Below are 20,040 nucleotides of genomic sequence, written 5' to 3' on the forward strand. Positions count from 1 at the left end.
TACACGTTAAACTAATTACTTATCAGAAGCTTGGTGAACGAAGCTTCAACCAAATTTTTAAGGGGTGAGATTTTTGCCTATAAAGTACACTAAAACTTTTTTTTAGAGAGGGCGCCTGCCCACCCACCCATACATCTATGTTTGCCCCTAGTCCTATAAGAATTTAAATAATTAAAATACACGATATTGACCAATTGATCAACTCAATATTTTTAATACAGATATATAAGAATACATCTCTAATTCGTCCAAATTACTCTAATTCGTTTGTCATAAAAACATGGGAAACAAATGTTGGGTAGGTAGCTAGTGCAAAAATTGAAGTAATAGATAGATATAGTACCAAAAAGCTAGACAAGTTCATGAAATTAGGGTTGATGGTTGTGTCCCATTATAAAACACCAAATAAGAGACAAAGACAGTGTGTGCGTGTATCCTTGTGTCGTTACTGTTCCTCGGGAAGCAAACGGTCTAAACAACTTTGAAACCCGGCAGTAAGCTTTGAAGAGAGAGCTATGGTCTCCATGCCACCCTCAAACACACACACACACACAAACACACACTTCATCTAATTAACCTCTTCAGTGTTCTACTTACATGCACATCATAACCACTGTTTCTTTCGTCACAATCTCACACAGTGACAGTGTAACAGAAGGCAGTTGAATCGGAAAAATTGTGTATATATATATATATATGTGTGTGTAAGTGTTATTACCAAAGTACAATCTCACTTTACGGTTTTCTTTTTATCTTTCTTACTTTCTTAGTGTTGAATTTGAATGCTGACATGTTAAAGGTTCTATGAAATATGAAATGAAGGGAGTTAATATTCACATACTCATTTCCTTCATCTCTCTAGTGGTGAAGCTTGAAAAAAAAATTCGGAGGGTTGAAAAGTAACGGACCTAAAAATAATTTCTATCGCGTAGTTTCGAGGTGTATGTTCCGGTCGGAAGTCGGTGATTCGATTCGGGTCGGGTCAAACATTAATATCAAATAAAAAACGTTCTCAAACATTGAAAAAAGTTATCATTTTATTCTTCCACATGGCATAATCTAATAACAAAACAAGTTAACAAATCACCCTAAATTTCACACTCTAATTTCTATCTAAATCAAATCACAATAAGATTAAACAAATAAAATTAGACATAATTACAGAAAGATTCAACAAGTTTAGGGCAAAAATTCGGATTAATTTCACCCCTAATTTCAACCTATATCACATAAATTGCAGCCCTAAATTAAACCTAAAGATAAAAAAAACACATACTTTTAACCTTATGAAGATTGAAGAAGTCGAACAAGAGTACAAGATCACAACAACGAGCAGTGTTTTGGCTTATGTTCTCGAACAAGAAGCTAAAGTCGAACAGTTCTGGAACCTGCGTTCCCCCCCCCCCTTGCAGTTCTGGCTTGTGGCTTTTGTTCTTCTGGTCGATGTCCCAAAGTAAACGAATTTGGGTTTTTTTTAGATATGGTGGGCTTTTAAGTTGGGCTATATAATGATTTGATTTGGGTTATATAATATACATTCTTGTATTCTACCAAATATAATGATTTGTGCTATAATATTTGGACTAATTAAATATTTTATTTTGGCTATATAAATAAAAAAATTAAAACCGGGGGGTCGAAAATGTATATACCTATTTTTTTATAAAATCGGGGGTCGAAAACGTATATATCTACAAAATTCTATACGAAACGTACATATATAACACTACTGACCGAAAAGTTCAGGGGAGCGGGCGCCCCTCCCGCCCCTGCATCTCTCTATATACATATATATAGAGATAAAGTGAAAAAGAATGTGGGAATAAGATTTAGGGATATGACCAGTGAGAGCCTATGATGCACTGGGACGGGTACGGAAATGGGAAACGACAAAACTAAAAAATTCAAGAAGCGGGGACGGGACGGGAATAAAAACATATAAAAAAATAAATATGGAGTATATATTAAAGATAATGTAACACAAAACCTCAAAATAGTTATATACTGATGTGAAGTTCAAAAATCCAATATCTTCCTAATCTAATAAAACATTAACAGCATAGTTATCGATAGCGAATAGCGACAACGTACCTATATGCTACGTAGCGATAGCGATGAAATAGCGCTCGCTATTTCGTGTTTAGCGATAAGGTAGTTTAAAATTTAAGAAATAAAAAATAGCTATCCATATAATTTTTTTATATATATAATGTTAATTTTATACCTTTTTATGTATAAATTTATAAGTTTAAGGACCAAATGTAAACTAGTGAAAATAGGGGGGGTTAAATGTTAAGATACACAAACTAATTTTACAATTTTTACGTACATTTTACAAGTTTTAGGGAGTAAATGTAACTTAATGAAAGATAGAGAGGTTAAAAGTTAAAATCCATAAACTTATTTAACCCTAAAAAGGCTCAAACGCAACAAACACGCAGCCGCTCTTCTTCTTCCTGGTTTCCAGCAGGTTTCAGGCGAAAATTGCAGGTTTCCGGCCAGAAAAATAAATGAAAACTTGACGGAAACGTTTCCTGCACGTCCCTAAACCCTGTCCCCTTCTGCAGCACATTTCCAGGCCGTACCCAACATGCCAGGGATGTTTCCCGGCCGTCCTCGTGACGTTTCCGTCCCCTAGCAGTCTCCGGGACGGGAGACGGCACCTCAATGGCGTTTCCGTGCTTCCGAGGTGAGAGTCTTTATAAAATATATCTATTTAATCTCTTGTGATGGGAAAATTTGCGGATGGTCTCTTGTTCTAGCAGCATAAGGTTAATGCGGTGGGGATTTAAGCTCTATAGATTGGGGCTAGTGGGGTGGATTTTAGAACTTAAATTTTAAAGTTGTGTTCTCCGTTCAATAAAATTTGGAGAACTTAATTAACTTTTTTAATAAATGGTAACCAAAAATATGTAATACTTTGAAGTGTTTTAAGCATTGTTTTAACCAGGTTTTTCTTTTTATATTTCCAATTGTAATATTTATATATAGTTTATTCATATTATATATATACAAACATGTTCACATTTCATCATCATATTTAATACCCTAAAAATGTATGAAACTTATTCAACAACAATCAAGTTTTTCAAATATTTTATAAAAGTGGCTCTAAAGCTATGTCTTGTAGTGGGTTTAATGTAAAAAAAAGTGTTTTACATAGATGTCACCCAAACACTTTTTTTCACGCTTCACACTACTAAAGAAATGTTGTACTGATGCTCCGAAATAAATTCCCTAATTATGATTATTTTTTAATCTTTTCTTCACTCTTCACGCCTTTCCCTTGCCCCACACCTACGAGCCCAACCGCAGTACAACCCACGCCCCATTGATGCCTCATAATTGCGGTGTTTGGCTCCCGCACTCCTCTGACGTGGCATGGCTTTGACACCCACAACACACACCATAAGAGGAAAGAAAACCCATTCAAGTTAATTTCCTAATACGTTTCAAAAGTTGTGAAAATTTGATATATTTTTTGATGATAAATAGCATTCACATACCTTACATTATCTACAAACTTATAATTATTTTTTTTCTAAAAATTACTATTCTCTAAATTTATCTCTTATTTTAAAAAAAAAATCCACACATCTCATTCCCCATATGCATATAAAGTCACTATTCTCTTATATTATCTCTTTCACACATACACATAAAAAAAGATAAATGCATAATAATATAGAAAACAAAAGAAATTATCCCTATATTAATTGACAAATTTCTTGTCACTCTCGTGTAAACTATTCAACTTTGTATGATTTCTGTACTTTCTTTTTATTCACAACCCTCTAGCTCTTTCTCTTTATTTGAAAATTGAGATAGAGTTCCACTATATTATCATAACTAAATCTATATATTATATAATATATAATAAAAGAAATCATTTGAGAAACACTTTTCATTATATTAAGCCATTTCTTATAAATAATTATTAATTTAATTTAATATTTTCTAATTAATTATAGATAATATTCCTACTAAATATTATTTAGTTTAATATCTTATGGATAATTATTATTTAGTTTAATCTCCTTATCATTTATAATAGTATTTATTTGAATTAATTATGACTTTTATATTTATCTATTTACTTCAAATTTTAAGATATAACTTTTTATTATTTTATATATAAAATTAGATTTATTCAATTCGTACAATACAAGGGGTTTTTTAAGGATATATTTATTCAAACCATGTAATACGCATATATTTAAAGATGTAACTTTTCTATTATTTGGTATATAAAATTACATTTATTCAACCTGTGTAATAAATGAGGCTTTTCAAAGATGTATTATTTTATTATTTGCTAAACAATATTACATTTATTCAAAACGTGTAATATACGTGGTTTTAAAGATATAATTTTTTTTGTTTGTTATATAAAATTACATTTATTCAACCCGTACAATATGGTTCTTATAGATAAAACTTTTTATTAATGAATATATAAAATTATATTTATTCAACCCGTGCAATAAATAAGGTTTTTAAAGATATATATTATTTTATTATTTAGTATATACAATTTATTTATTCAACCCGTGTAATACACGGGTTTATAACCTAGTGTATTATATAGTATAATATTTTTTTAGTTTGTTTAAATTATATATATTATACGTATCATTTTAAAGGGCTCATGAATAGTAATGAGCATTTTAAATATATTAACTTAAGTTTTAAATTATAACTCCTTAATACCTTAAATAATTTAGTATTTAACCTTTTTCTTTATGAATAATAAATCTAAAGTTTTAATATTATATTTATTTGGATTTTTTTTCTAATTTGATTTTTATTGAAAGTAGATATCATGTCGCTATCGTACAATATCGAACTAAACCAACAATGAATAGTAGTTTAATTATTTTATTGTAAACTATATCAGTGCTTGATAATAATATTAAAAAATGCATTTTTCTAATCGTAAACTATACAAGTATCGATATGTGAAGAACTGAACCGATTTCAACCGAACATCGGTACCAATATTGGTAGTATCCGAACCGGTATCTTTTTAATGGTTTTTGATTGATATAAAACACGTGTCGATATCCTTTTGGACGCATCACAACTTCAGTTTTTTAGTTTTCTCTTTCAGCTGCTATACCAAGTTTTGGTATCGAATCGATACCAACTGAGTTTCCGCCGCGTAGCGCGGGGGAAAACCACTAGTATATGTAGTTAACGATAGACGATGAAAAGTAACTTTATTTTTAAAATAATATATAGCTTTTTATTATTTTTTATTTAATATATTATAATTGTTTTATTATTATGTTTACTTTAGTTAATATATTTTATTTTTTTTCTCCTTTTCTTAAACCATATCATTCATTTATTATTTTTTAATAATTCTATTTTTCTTTTTTAGAACATATATTAATTTATCAAATAATTAGACAACTTTTTAATAATTTACATTTATAACTTCTTTTTCTAAAAACTTAAGTACATAGTTATGCTTGATTTTTTTCCCTCGATATTCCGTTATAAGTTTTGTTAAAAACGAAGTTGTCTTCAAAATAAAATGTTTTTTGGTATCATAAAATAAAATGGTAAAATAATAAACTAAACCGCTCTAATGGTTTGACTTTCTAAACAACATGCTTTATTTCAAATCACGTGTGTTTTACATTATCATTTGCTCGATTTCGCCACAACGCTCGACGTCAAAGAAAGCTAGTATAAATTAATTCATGGATAAATAAATTTTGTATTTCTTATTAACTATAGGAAATATATTTTTATTTTACTATAAAACTAACATGTTGTATATCAAAAAATATTGTTTTATTTGAAGGTTTATGTTTCGATTTTGACAAATTTGTCAGATTTACTCAGCTTCGATACTTATAACATGTATAATTATCAAGACTAAATTATAGTTTATGTGTAAGTATGTGTTCGTATAACCATGTTTGATTAAATCAAATAAATTCTTATGATTTTATTTTGAATTTTAATAATCATATATACTACCCATTACTCTTCTAAGTAAAGCAATAATTATATTTTACGGCCCTTTGCAAGGTGCAAGTCCTTAATACTATTTACTATTTAGCAATTGACATTTGTTTTTTTTAACGGTCAACAGAATCAATCCCGATCACTCTCGAGGCACCCACTGGACAAACGGAGTACTCGGAGAGTAACCCGAGTCCACCACCAATTCCGGGGAAAACCAAGTAACCCACCCGCCCGTAGGCACGACGGTGAAATTACCAGTAAAACCCGTTTGACTCAAGTATCCAACCCAAGTTTCCCTGGGTCTCCTATCATTGCCCACCAATGCCTCACTATGCACCAAATGAGAATCGAACCTGCATCTAATGCAAGTCTTCCACCAATTGACATTTGTGGTTTCACTTTCACTCCTTTATATTTTGTTAGAAAAAACTTCTAAGTTGATAACTTTATTTTAGAAATGGCATCAACTCATCAAAGTGAACCTGTTTGTATTTCTTTTATGTACGTTTCAAACGATTATCTTTACATTCTTTGTTTATTTCTTAATACATTTTACGTTTCGGTCTAAATTTGGCGAGTTACACTCCACAAGATGTCTACGTTCAACATTTTACGTTTATTTTTTGTTTGCTTTAACAGTCCCGCCACAATGTACGGGTCCTAAAAGCTCGTAATATAAAATATATAAATAAATATGAGGAATGAGACGTGTGGTTTTAAAAAAAAATATCTTCTTTAATTATAGGGCACTTTGCAACTTATGTTCCTTGATTTCAATAAGGGTATATGATGTGGTACAAAGTTTTTAGGGCGTTAGGAGTGGTTAAACACCCTAGAGTGGTAAATCAAAAAACCGATCAATCAGAGTGCGTCATATCAATCAGTCAAAAGTGTTTAAATTTTGCTGAAAATTGTTGACAATGGTTTAAAAACTTGCTGAGTGGCAAACTTTTTTTTATTTTCTTTTTTTTATAATTTAGGGTTATTGGATGTTAGTAATCCGAAGTTTTACCGTTGGCCACACTAATAATCCCAACTTTAAAAATTCCCTGTAACAATCCCAACTTGTAAGATTTTGGCCCCCAATGATCCTTTGCTAACTGGGTTATAACCCAGTTAGTTTTTTGCTGACGTGGATACAACTTTGTTATTTGTTGACTTGGCTACTTATGTGGCACCATCACCACCTCCACTGCCCCCACCATCTCTTCCGGCCACCACTATCATCTACCACCACCACCCACCACCATCACCTCCGACCACCTCCACTTCCACCCACCACCATCACCATCACCACCTCCACTTCCTTCACCACCACTACCATCTCCACCAACACCGTCGTCATCTCCACCCACCACCACTACCATTTTCGCCACCACCTACCATCGCCATCTCAGATTCATCCCCACCTTCGTCACCTGACCGACAACCACCCCCGTATCGGCGGTTCTCAAACTTGACCTAACCGTCACCGATGAAGGATCCAGAACCGTGGGAATAGGGTTAATTCCATTGTTGTTGTTGGAGCAGAGGTCGATTTGGTGGAGTAGATGTAGATGTGGTGGAGCGGAAATAGGGTTAATTCCATTGTTGTTGTTGCAAAGGTTCTGATTTCATTGGAGATTGAAGGATTGTGGGAATGGATGGTAGGTGGTGGTGGTCGGAGGGGATTGATGATGGTGGTTGTGCGGTGGGAGTTGGGTGGTCGGAGGGGGTTGAAGATGGTGGTTGTGCGGTGGGAATTGGGTGGTAGTGAGGTAGTGGAGTGGTGGTGGTGAACATGGTGAGTGTCTGTGAATGTATATATATAATTAAAAAAATATTTTTTTTCATATTAATATCCACATCATCATCCACATAATGAACCAACTTATTTTTTCACACATCAGCGTCCACGTCAGCATCGATGTCATAAAAAACTAACCCAGTTAGCAAAGGATCATTGGGGGCCAAAATCTTACAAGTTGGGATTGTTACAGGGAATTTTTGAAGTTGAGATTATTATCAGCCAACTGGTAAAACTTTGGATTATGAAAATCCAATAACCCTTAAATTTAAGATAAAATGGAAAAAAACATCAACTTTTTATAAATAAAAATAAAGCATTACATTTTAAATAAAATCTAACTTTAAAAAAAACTAAAAATCACAAGGCCATCCATATTTTTTTGCGATCTCACATTTTCTAGCGAGTGTGATTTCCAACATCGCAGGGTGAACATTGTCGGTAGGCCGATTATACGTCTCCAAGTCCTTGTCGAACATTGTTTGTCGCAACGCCTCTCGTTGCTCATCCGCCAAGGTCAAGTATTTTTCTTCTCGTATACGTTTAATTTCTATTATCTCTTTTTTCATGGCCTTGTACTCTTCGAATTTGTGTGTTATATCTCTTGGGTCTTCGTTTCTTGAAGACGGCCCCTTGCCCTTTCTCTCCTTTCTCGTTTGTCGTCTTGGCGAGGGATCCTCGTTTATGTCGGGAATTTCCCTTTGTTCGAATCCGCTCGAGATTTCGACATTCGGTGATCTTCGTGTATAATTTTCCGAATCCGAAGACTTTATTTTTAGACCCGAGCCGGAGCTTTCTTCATTCAACAAAGGTACCGGCGACCACTTTTGATTTGTTCTAACAATCTCCCAAGCCGCAATATGAGCAAAATCAATTTTTTCTTTGCTTTTGTAATCCTTTAGCGCTTGCTTCATTACATAAGCATCGTCACTCCCGCTAGGACGTAAACGATCCTAAAATAATAAATTATCAACAACTTAATCCAAATATTTCGTTAAAAAATAAACCGTATAAAAAAATTACCGCTTGATGATATAGACCGTTGAATGTGTTAATTTTTGTTTGGATCGTCATCCATTTTGATCGAACTTGGTGGTGGGTTCGGTTACTTCCTCCGACCGTTTCATTGTAGTGGTTTAGAACTTTCTTCCAAAACCCATCCGCCTTTTGTTGATTGCCTTTCTTTTTATTCAAAGTGCAATAAACAAAAGCCTTTGCCAACGCCTCTTCTTGTCTAGGCGTCCAAGTTTCCCGTTTCGCTTTTCCTTTTCTTTCCGGTTCGGCTACATTTTCGTTCACGGGATTTTCTTCAACCGCAACATCCTCATCTAACTCTTGTTCTTGGGTTTCCGGTACGAACTCCTCATCGGAGTCATCTTGTACGTCTCTCGGTGATTGTGACCTTGGGGTTTGAAAAGGTCTCGGTGATAGTGAGCTTGGGGTTTGAAAAGCAAACGGGTCAAAAGCATTTTGGGCTTCTAGGGAGTAATCATAATAACCGGGTCGAGTCATCGTCGGACCGTGTTGCATCCAATTTTGGATGGGTTGGGTATCATAACCGAAAGGTTGATTTATGGGTTGGTTAAAATAAAATGGAGGTTGGGTTTGATTCGCAAACCCAAGGTGCGGATGAAACGGGACGCTAGAACCACCCGAACCACGTTTATCTTGAGCCCTCGACTTCGAACCGGACCCTACCATTTTTTCTTGTCTTCACCTTTGTTTGAGCCTTCCATTTTTTTTGAAAAGATTTAAAAAAAAAAGAGTGGAATGTAGTAAAATTGGATGAGATTTGATGTTTGGTGAAAATGGATTTGAAAAAGTTAATTTATAAAAGGTAAAAATGAATTTTTTTTAATAACCCAACGACATTATAGCCGTTTGAACATCGTTCCCCGCGTCGGCATGCAACCCCCGATCCATGCGTTTGTCGGCAACGACAAAGTGTTGGCAGCGGTGTTTGCCGCTCGGCAAAACCGTTTGCCGACCACTTTGCCGCGTCCACTCCTAACACCCTTAGGCGTTTTATTACACAACATAAGTGTTACGTCAATGCCAACTAGACAGAGGACTTCATTTTTAATTGGTTTGGAATAAAACCTCTATCATTATTACTCAATCATTATTTATTTTAATTTAAATTTATTTTTTATTTATAAACATTATAAAATTAAAAAGCTCATCCAATTTTAAACTATAATTAAATTACTAACTCATTCGGTTTATAAACTAGAATTAAATTACAAAGTCATCTAATTTATAAACCCATTACCCACTTATTTCATTTATAAACCCATTTTTAGTGGTTCATATTTAAACCCATTAGCCCATCCCTAATCAAATACCTCTTTAATTTAACAAAAAAGACAAAAATACCTCTGACTTAACGGCAAAAATGAATGAAGCTAACGAACCGGGTGAAAATGACAATATTTCAAACATTTTTGAATCCAAATACGAAACAACAAACCTTTAGACGAAAGTTATAAAACTGGTCAAACCTCATAGACAAAAATGACATTTTACTCTAATATAATCTAATACAATAATATGTGTACTATACTTTTAATAACAGTGGGTCAAGCGTCGACAAGCTCTTTCCTAAATTTTACGGGTCAACAGCCGACTCGTTGCATAGTTGTGGTTGATGCTAACAAGTAATAATTGTCGGAACACTGTTACTTTGCCCACCACAGACTGTGTTGGAGTCAGCCACGTGCCACTTCCCCAACCAACATTCATTTCCTCCATCTTCATTTTATTCTTTTAACTCTTTTTTTTTTTTTAAAACGGTCAATTAATTAATGAGTAAATTGACATGTTCCACTTGATTGGGGAATACATCACTTTATCATCAGACTATACATATATGGGTGTATTTGTGTCATTAATTATTTATACAAACTCATTAATTATTTTTTGAATGACTAAAGTCATCAAACGCACCCACCCTTTGCTAGATTTGGATCCACAACTACTTGATTGGAGAATACATCACTTTATCACCAGACTATACATATATGGGTGTATTTGTGTCACCTCAAATTAGAAAACCGGTCAATTTAGGTTTACTCAAATTAGACAACGGGTCAAAAGGGGCTACTATTATAAAATTGTTTGTCCAAATAAGTTAGCACCACGTATGATCATAGTTTGTCTCCATTGTGTACTTATTGTCGTAGTAGACAACCTATCATTGATACCCGCACTGTTGCCGTTATCACCTCTCCACTGTCATTGGTGTTGCCTCCATCACCACTGACACGTTGACCAACGCTTCCACCTCCCATCACCGCCACCATCACCACCACAACCACAATCGCCTCGTCTTCGTCCCCTCACTGTCGCCGACTTAGCCGCTTGTGCCACCAATTAAAAAATATAGCGGATGAACCCTTTTGGTACTTTTTAAAGTGTCTCATTTCAACACAACTCTATTTTGGCCAGAACCATTTTTGGCGCGGACCAAAAAACTACTTTTAATTGGCATGTATTAACCGGAACCCCTTTTAAATCGTCACCCAAACCTGCCAAACCCGTCTAGTTTGCTGGGCGTATGAAAATCTAATTTTGTTGGTTGACTGGTTCGATTATTCAATCTACCTTACGAACTCTTTCGTGCTACAGAAAGGGTCACTACGAGAAAAATGGTCGAATTTCTACGAAGAGTTTTCTCCACATAAAAGTTTGTTGAAAATTCAACACATTGGCGACGCACTTCATGCGAAAGCCCTAGTTATTCAACACATTGGCGACGCACTTCAACACAGTTCAAAAAATGTCACATTTAATTGCCTAATTGTTAATATCTGGTCACTTATTTGTCGGTTTGGATTAATATAGCAAGGTCTTATTATATTTTGGGAGTTAAGTTAACTTATAAAGTGCCTTATCGTACAAAACATATGAAAGACATGAAAAAAAAAAAATGCGGTGGCAATTTCGTAATTATTTGCTCGTAGGGTAATTATCAAAATTACTCCACAAATAATCATGTAGGGTAATTTTGATCTTGTATGGTAATTTTGTAAAATGTTCTTGTAGGGTAATTATCAAAATTACTCTACTAGTTTATCAAACAATATAAAATTCAAACTTACCCTACAAAATCAAAATTAGCTTACAAGATCATTTGTAGAGTAATTATGATACTCTTCAAAATTACCCTACAAGGTAGTTTTACAAAATTACCCTACAATTTCAAAATTACCCTACAAGATTATTTGTAGAGTAATTTTGATAATTACGAAAATGTCACCGTGTTTTTTCAGCGAAACCTTCAATTCGTATGTTTTGTAGATTAAAGATATTTATATTTGATTAGTCTTGTTGAAACAATGGTTAACACTAAGGATAACCAAAAGGGTCGTTTCACTTATGGGGTTCAACCTCTTCTCTTGCTCGTATCAAAGGCCTGAGATCTGCAAAACAGTAAACACTGTTAGTCTCGTTAAGAGGGGAGAAGGGGGTTTTCCCTCTTAACCAGGCTCCGGCGTGAGAATAAGTACTGCTCTGAGATGAATAAAACAGTGTGTGTATAGAGTGAGTAAAGAGAGCCAAGATCCTTAACCTGAATGATGAAGGGTCCTATTTATGGTGCGCAGCTTGTATGCTCCCTTGCCGAGGACCTCATCGATGATGTATGGGCCTTCCCATTTGGGAGCCAGTTTTCCCGGTTTTTCTGCGTTGGACGCTTCATTGTCCCTTAAGACATAATCGCCTGGGTTGAAGGTGCAGATGCGGACTCGGGAGTTGTAATATTTTTCAAGCTTTGTCTTGTATTTGGCTTCGTTGATTGCTGCCATCTCTCTCCGTTCTTCTAGGAGGTCCAGGTCGATCCTCCTTTCTTCTTCGTTATTGATCAGATTCATGGAGAGCATTCTCGGAGATGGAAGCCCGATTTCTGCTGGAATCACAGCCTCGGACCCATAGACCAAGTTGAACGGTGTTTCTCCATTGCTTGTCTTGGGCATTGTTCTATGGGCCCATAAGATGCTTGGTAGCTCGTCGACCCATCCTCGTCTTTTTTCACCGAGTCTTGCTTTGATGCCATCAACGATGCTCTTATTGACTGCTTCAACTTGACCATTCCCTTGCGGATGTGCGACCGACGAGAAGGTGTGTTCAATGTTTAGTTCCTTGAACCATCGTTCGAGATCGTCTGCTGCAAAATTTGTACCATTGTCGGTGATGATTCGGAGTGGAAGGCCGAAACGGCATATGATTTGTTCCCAGATAAATCGTTTAACGACTGCCGATGTGGTTGATGCAAGTGCTTTTGCTTCTACCCACTTGGTAAAGTAATCGACCGCGACGATGATGAACTTGACTGCCCCCGGAGCTTCTGGGAAGGGGCCCACCATGTCTATGCCCCATTGCTGAAAGGGCCATGCGGTTGTTACTGGCACCAACTCGTTTTTGGGACGCATGGTTTTTGGTGCATGCCGTTGGCAGCCGCTGCATTTCCTTAATTCTTTCACGGCATCGAGGTGCATTCCGGGCCAGTAGTAACCGGCGTTCATTACTTTAGCCACTACCATGCGCGGCCCGGCGTGGATGCCGCAGATGCCCTCATGTACTTCCCGGATCAGATAATTTGCGTCTTCGGCGTCAACACATCTCAACAGAGGGCCGAGATATGACTTTCGGTACAATATCCCGTCCGCCATTTGATAATGTTCTGATTTATACTGGATTTTCCGCGCCTCGGCTTTATTTTCTGGGAGTATCCCGGATTGTAAGTACATGATGATGGGTGTCATCCATGACGTGGTTCCTGTTTGGATGACGCTGACTTCTCGGAGTGGAACAGACGGGTTGCTTAAAACTTCTATGCGTACGTCTTTGGCTAGGTGCTGAAAACTTGTTGACGCTAGCTTGCTTAAGGCGTCTGCCGGCTTGTTTTCGCTGCGGTTTATGTGGTGCACCTTGTAAGAATAGAAAGTTTGCAGCAACGTCTTTGCTTGGTTGAGATAGAGTGCCATTATGTCGCCCTTGGCTTCGTATTGACCGTTGATTTGGCCTGCCACTAGCATGGAGTCCACATGTGCCTCAATATGTCGGACTCCCATTTTGATTGCTAAGCGCAGGCCGGCCAGGAAGGCTTCATACCTGCCTCGTTATTTGTGCTCTTGAAGTCTAGACGTATGGCGTAAGTAAACTCGTTTTTGTCAGGGCTCACTAGCCGTAGCCCCGCGCCTGCCCCATCTTCGTTGGACGCGCCGTCAGTATACAGCATCCATGGTTCTTCGGTTTGTTTTTTCTCCGCTTTCTCCATCGCCTTACACTCTCTGTCTTTGTCATCGGGGACTTCCGTCATGAAGTCTGCCAAAACTTGGCCTTTTATCGACGGTCGTGGTCTGAAGACTACGTTGTGTCCCCCTAGCTCTATCGCCCATTTGGCCAACCTTCCTGATATTTCCGGCCTTGCTAGGATATTCCCAATATTGTAATTTGTTAACACGTGGATGACGTGATTGGCGAAATATCTGCGTAGCCTTCTTGACGCGTGAATCAGTGCAAGGACAAGCTTTTCCATGATTGCGTATCTTGTTTCTGGGTCGGTTAGGGTTCTGGACACATAATACACAGGTGTTTGGACACCTTGTCGATCAACCAGCAATACGGCACCGACGGCCCTGTCGGAAGCTGAGAGGTACAAAACCAAAGGTTCTCCTTTGTTTGGTGCGGTTAGAGTTGGCAGCTTGATGAGACAGTCTTTCATCTCGCGGAACGCATTTTCTGCTTCCGGAGTCCATTGGAATTGGGTTTTCCTCATGCAGTTTCGCAAGGTCTTGATGAATGGGAAGGATTTTGCCGCGTGGTTTGCTAGGAATCGATTGAGGGCTGCCAATCGTCCTGCGAGCTTTTGCATATCTTTGATGCTTGCTGGTGAAGGCATCCTCTCTATGGCCTGGACCTTTTCTGGGTTCACCTTAAAACCATCTTTGGTGACTATGAAGCCCAGAAACTTTCCTTCCTCCATTCCAAATGAGCACTTTGCTGGATTCAGTTTTATGCTCACGCTGCGCAGCGTGTTGAAGGTTTTCTGAATATTTACCAGCATCGCGCTCTCCTCCCTGCTCATGATTACCAGATCGTCCATGTATACCTCGATGTATTTACCGATGGCGTCACTAAATGTTTCATTCATCAACCGTTGATACGTAGCACCTGCATTCTTTAAGCCGAACGGCATCTTGGTGTAGCAGTATAGCCCCGTTGGCGTGCGGAATGCGGTTTTATCCTCGTCTTGAAAAGCCATCTGGACCTGGTGGTATCCCTTGTAGCAATCCAGAAAACATTTCCACCGAAACGTTGCCAAAGAATCTATTTTCTCGTCTATGTCTGGCAACGCATAGCAGTCACGGGGGCATGCTTTGTTCAGATCCTTGTAGTCGACGCACATTCGCCAACTACCATTCGGTTTCTTTACCATGACTAGGCTTGCCACCCACGTTTGGTACCGGACTTCCCTGATGATTCCTGCGTTTAGCAGTTCTAACACTTGTTCTTTCATTGCATCATGTTTGATGTCCCCCAGGTGTCGTTTGGCATGCACTACTGGCTTCGCATCCTGTGAGACGTTTAACCGGTGTTCCGCTATATGCCGTGGAACACCAACCATATCGGCCGGTGTCCAGGCGAACACGTCCATGTTGTCATGCAGTAATTTCTTTAGCGCCGCACGCGTTAGGTCAGACATTGCGGGTCCCAGAGTGACCGTTTGTTCTGGGTATGCACTATTCAATACCCATTTTTCTGCCTCTCTGCAAGGTGCGGGCTTTCTTGCTTTTGCCGGCCTGATTTCGTCTGTTGCTAGCACTTCCTTGCTTGCGTATATCAATGCAATGCCTGTTTCGGTTGGAAAGCCTATGGCAGAATGTGGTGCGGAACAGATCATACTGAAATCTCCTTGGGATTCTCGTCCTAAGAGGATGTCGTGTCTTGAATGTGCCGGTAGCACCATGAATGTGATTTCTTCAGTTCTTGAATTTCTCCCATCAGAAAGTAATACTGGGAAAGATATTTGTCCTAGGGGAAAGACGGCCTCGTTGCAGAATCCAGTTAATGGGTAGTCAACTGGTTCCAGGCGCGCCTTATCCTCTTGGTCGAATTGGTTGAAGCACTGTTCATATATGATGTCTGCGGTGCTTCCGGGATCAATAAAGATGTAATTTGTTTGGTAGTGGCCGATCACCCCTGGAATGACTATTGGCCGCTTTTCTCTTGGGCCTCCCCTGACAACTGGGAACACTACTTGCTTCTCGCGCCATGAATCATCCTGCGCGCGTTTGTTGTAGTTTTTTCTTGGTCGCCGTGGTCCTCCTTGCACCATATGAGTTTCTAGCTTTCTGAGCTTCTTGTTGTCTGGGCCTTCATCTCTTCGTTGTATCTGGCGGTAATCGCGCTTTCCTCCTTTGACTAAGTGACCGAGCTTTCCGTCTCTTAGAGCTCTTTCGATTTCTTGTTTTAAGCTGAAGCAATCATCGGTCAAGTGGCCCGTGTCTTTGTGGAATTCACAGAAGAGATTTGGGTCCTGACCCCTTTTGTTGCGCATCTGCAAAGGTGGTTTGAATTGATGGTTCTCTGTAGCTAAGACTTCAGAAGGTGTTTTGGTTAGTGGAGTCCACTGCTTTTCTCTATTTTCGCGCTTTACTTCTTTTCGATGGGCTATCTGATTGATCGTATGGCGTGCGTCGTCCCGTGGGGGGCTTCTTTCTCTGTTCCCAGAAGCCCTCCAGGGTTGATTTCTGCCCCTTCTGTTGTTTCGATCATGATGGTTGTGTGCGCGCTGACGGTGATCGTCACCGGTCAGTTGCCTATCCGTCTGCGCAATGGTCTTGGCAGCTTCAATGAAGGTTTCCCAGTCTTTGGGTCCTCCATCTCGCCCTTTGATTCTTTTAACCAGATCATCGCACTTGACTGCTCGCATGAAGTGTGCACGCATCATTTTTTCTGGTATGTCTCCGATCTCTAGACATTCTTTGTTATACCTTGTAATGAAATCTTCTACGCTTTCATAATCTTTTCTCCATATGTTCAGACAATCACCTGGATCTCTTGCTTGTCTTCGTTGCTGAGAGAAGTGTGCCAAGAACTTCTCTCGGAAGTCAACCCATGATTTGATTTTGCCAGCCGGTAAGTTGTCGAACCAAATGCGCGCCGCGCCGACGAATGTCTGAGCGAACAGGTGGCACCATGTTGGTAAGTTCCATCCGCCTGTTGCTCCCGCACCTTTAAACACCTGGAGGTGATCGTCTGGGTCCGTCAACCCATTGTATTTACCTACGTTGTGTGGTAACTTTGTTTTGTCGATGGCTGCGCATGCGATTTCTGGAATGAATTTTGAATTTTCAGCCATGTCCTCAGGACGATAGCTCAAGGTGAAGTCATGTTCTGCTTTGGGGTTGTACCCCGCGCGCTTGGTTGGTTTGTAAGCCTCGTGTTCTGGAGGAAGTCTGCTAAACACTGTGGATTCTGCCTTGTACGTTGGGTCGTCTTCCTCCTCTTCCCATTCTGTATTCATGTTGCGTGCGCCCAAACGGGTTTGGATCGGCCTTCGTTGTTGATTGGAAGTTTGGACGAAGTTGCTCTCTGTTTCCGCATAGGTATCGCGCGTGTCTTGCATGCTGGGTCTTCTGACCTGTTGCACTGGTTCTCTTTCTGGTCGTAAGTTCCACGTGTTTGTCTGCTGAGCCGTGTGTGTACTCAGAGACCTTGGTTGTGGAGTTACGAACGCTGATTGGTTAGCCTGTGCTTGGAGCAAGGCTTGTTGTGCGCTGAGCTGCGTATAAACGAGGTTTATAGACGCCATCTGTTCGGCGTACCAGGAAGCCAGAGTTTTTCCTTCGGGTAGCCCTAAAAGTGCAGAATAGTTGAGTTGTGCTTGTTCCGATGGTACCGAAGGGCCTGGCCCATGGCTTACAGTCTGCATCGGCGGTGGGGTTTGATGTAACATCCCCGTTGGATGCTGGAGAGCAGCCCCGTTTGTGGTTTGAGTAATGATTCTTGTTGGTGTTTGGAAAATGGGTCCAGTTGTGGTCTGGCTAGCAGCCCTGGACGCACTTCCAAAAATGGATGGAAACTCGTTGTTCAGCTGACCTTCTTGGATGGTCTCGTTCCTTTGACTGCGTTGGACGTGTGCCGTGTCCGAAACGAGTTCAAAAGAAGAGATTTCTCCGTCAGCTGGGTGTGAATGATTTTGGTCTGCCATTTTCACGAGTGTTTTCTAAAAGAGAAAAAGAGGTGAGAGTGGTCTTGCAAAAAAGCGGATGGCGCCAATGTTGAAACAATGGTTAACACTAAGGATAACCAAAAGGGTCGTTTCACTTATGGGGTTCAACCTCTTCTCTTGCTCGTATCAAAGGCCTTAGATCTGCAAAACAGTAAACACCGTTAGTCTCGTTAAGAGGGGAGAAGGGGGTTTTCCCTCTTAACCAGGCTCCGGCGTGAGAATAAGTACTGCTCTGAGATGAATAAAACAGTGTGTGTATAGAGTGAGTAAAGAGAGCCAAGATCCTTAACCTGAATGATGAAGGGTCCTATTTATAGCCGGATGGTGAAGAAGGAGGAAGCAGCTGTGCCAGCTGTGAGTGTGCGCCAGTTGTCCGACCAAGGGGAATATCCTCTTGGTCTGCTCTGTCGCGAAGGGTGTAGTGGTACACGTGGCGTCCTTCTACTTGCTTACGCTGGATACCTCGTACTGGTTGCGTCAGACTTGCTCCCTGGATCGTCGCAGGCCTATGTGGCCTTCTCTTAATGGTGACACGTGTTGTCCTTTATGTTGGGCAAAGCATCTTTGATGCCAGCTATGAACCGCCTAGATGTCTTCTGGAAGTTTCTAGAAGGTCCTGGTGACGTGGGTGCCTTGTGTGCACAAAAAGTGGTGTGGTCCCTGCCATGTAGGCAGGGAATTGAGACCATACCTCTTCAAGTCTGTATTTTGGAAGGTAAAAAATTGGTCGGTTGTGAATTTTCATGAAAAAGGCATGATAAAATAGTTGGATAAAAACTAAAGGATATATTGTATGATAAAAACAGAGGTCCCACAATAATAGTCGACTGTTAAAACACAACACATATATGAAGAAGTCTTGACTCTTGAGTCTTTACACACGCAATGTTGTTTGTATGGTTATCGACAACCATCATATGTCCAGGCCTGAAGATGCAATAGTAACATAGATAGCAGTAACCTTTGTAGGTTCCAGGTGATTGTACCCTTTGTCTTTTTTTCATTTAATTCAACTACATTTATTTATTATATATTTAAAGATAATAATAATGTTTCATCATAATTTGATTAATTGAGTAATTTCAATCAAGTATTTAAAATTTAATTTACATATCATATCAAAAAAAATTCATCAATAATACTTGTTTAAATTAGTTAAGGTTAGTTGAAGTTAAATATAAAGGGATGGCTTCAATGCATAATTAACGGACCAGATAAACATAGGTTAATACCTTACTAACTAATGAACCGGATAAAACACAAGCTACACTCAACATGTTAGACTATCTGTAGTGAAGGGGCGGATCCAGCCCACATTTGTGGGTTCCTAGGAACCCAGTGCGTTTGGAAAAAATCGAAAAGAATTAATGAGAACCTTAAAGAATTTAGAAAAAAAATAGTGAGAAGTAAAGAGAATTTACCAAAAGGAATCCATTAGAATAAAATCCTGGATCCGCCACTGCCGTTGTGGGTTGGCGCCCACATCCATCTTAGCATTAGCCTGAGCAAGCGCCAAACAAAGCCTAGAGGGCGTTATGGGCTTGAGCGCCATAGTGGTAATGGGCGCGAGGGCTTTATGCGTGAAAGAGAGATAAATCATTTTTTTATCCGATCACATCAAGCCAAGATCAATCATTGTTTAAATCAAAAGCCAGTAGTGGAAGCTCAAAGGGGAATGAGACGCTAATAGATTTATAAAGGTTACCTTATTATGGTAAAGTTATTCTACAAAGTCTCATAAATCTAAGTACATAATGACACAATGGATCGCAATATATAACACAATGTCGAACAAAATATAACAAAATGCCAAAAAAAATATAATTCAACGTCTAGCAAAAATGACACAATTAATCTCAAAAAATACACAATGACGCAAATAAAGAATAGACACAATGCTAAATAAGAATACATAATGATATAAAAAAAATCTAAAATCTATAAGCTATAAATCCAAAAATAAAAACCTAAAAATCATAAAGTTCAAATATCACTTGAATAAGGTCAATCAAAATCAGTTTAATACCCTTTTTACGAC

The 20,040-nt window shown here is 38.6% G+C and overlaps 2 protein-coding genes across 2 annotated transcripts; both read right to left on the reverse strand.

The window, feature by feature from the left end:
* Positions 1-8,118: 8,118 nt before the first annotated feature.
* On the reverse strand, positions 8,119-9,466 carry LOC118485812. Its single transcript, XM_035982281.1, has 2 exons — positions 8,789-9,466; positions 8,119-8,718 (listed from the first exon to the last, which is right to left on the reverse strand). Exons 1-2 carry the CDS (start codon positions 9,464-9,466, stop codon positions 8,119-8,121), a joined length of 1,278 nt encoding a protein of 425 aa, XP_035838174.1.
* A 170-nt stretch (positions 9,467-9,636) lies between these two features.
* LOC110921310 lies at positions 9,637-15,392 on the reverse strand. The gene is made up of 4 exons (XM_035982283.1): positions 14,546-15,392; positions 13,951-14,413; positions 13,054-13,876; positions 9,637-9,867 (listed from the first exon to the last, which is right to left on the reverse strand). The coding sequence occupies exons 1-4, from the start codon at positions 15,390-15,392 to the stop codon at positions 9,637-9,639; spliced, it is 2,364 nt and encodes a 787-aa protein (XP_035838176.1).
* Positions 15,393-20,040: the final 4,648 nt, after the last annotated feature.

The sequence above is a fragment of the Helianthus annuus genome, chromosome 13 (assembly GCF_002127325.2).
Source record: "Helianthus annuus cultivar XRQ/B chromosome 13, HanXRQr2.0-SUNRISE, whole genome shotgun sequence".
In the NCBI taxonomy this organism is placed as follows: domain Eukaryota; kingdom Viridiplantae; phylum Streptophyta; class Magnoliopsida; order Asterales; family Asteraceae; genus Helianthus; species Helianthus annuus.

Bases quoted from the DNA above. Each gene is read 5' to 3' on its own strand.
- LOC118485812 (XM_035982281.1), bottom strand. From the start codon at position 9,466: ATGGTAGGGTCCGGTTCGAAGTCGAGGGCTCAAGATAAACGTGGTTCG. The intron at 8,719-8,788 runs GTAATTTTTTTA...TTATTATTTTAG, and splicing joins ACGGTCTATATCATCAAGCG to GATCGTTTACGTCCTAGCGG.
- LOC110921310 (XM_035982283.1), bottom strand. From the start codon at position 15,392: ATGGTTGGTGTTCCACGGCATATAGCGGAACACCGGTTAAACGTCTCA. The intron at 13,877-13,950 runs GCTAGTGAGCCC...ATAACGAGGCAG, and splicing joins GGGGCAGGCGCGGGGCTACG to GTATGAAGCCTTCCTGGCCG. The intron at 9,868-13,053 runs GTAGAAGCAAAA...TAATAATGATAG, and splicing joins TCGATTACTTTACCAAGTGG to AGGTTTTATTCCAAACCAAT.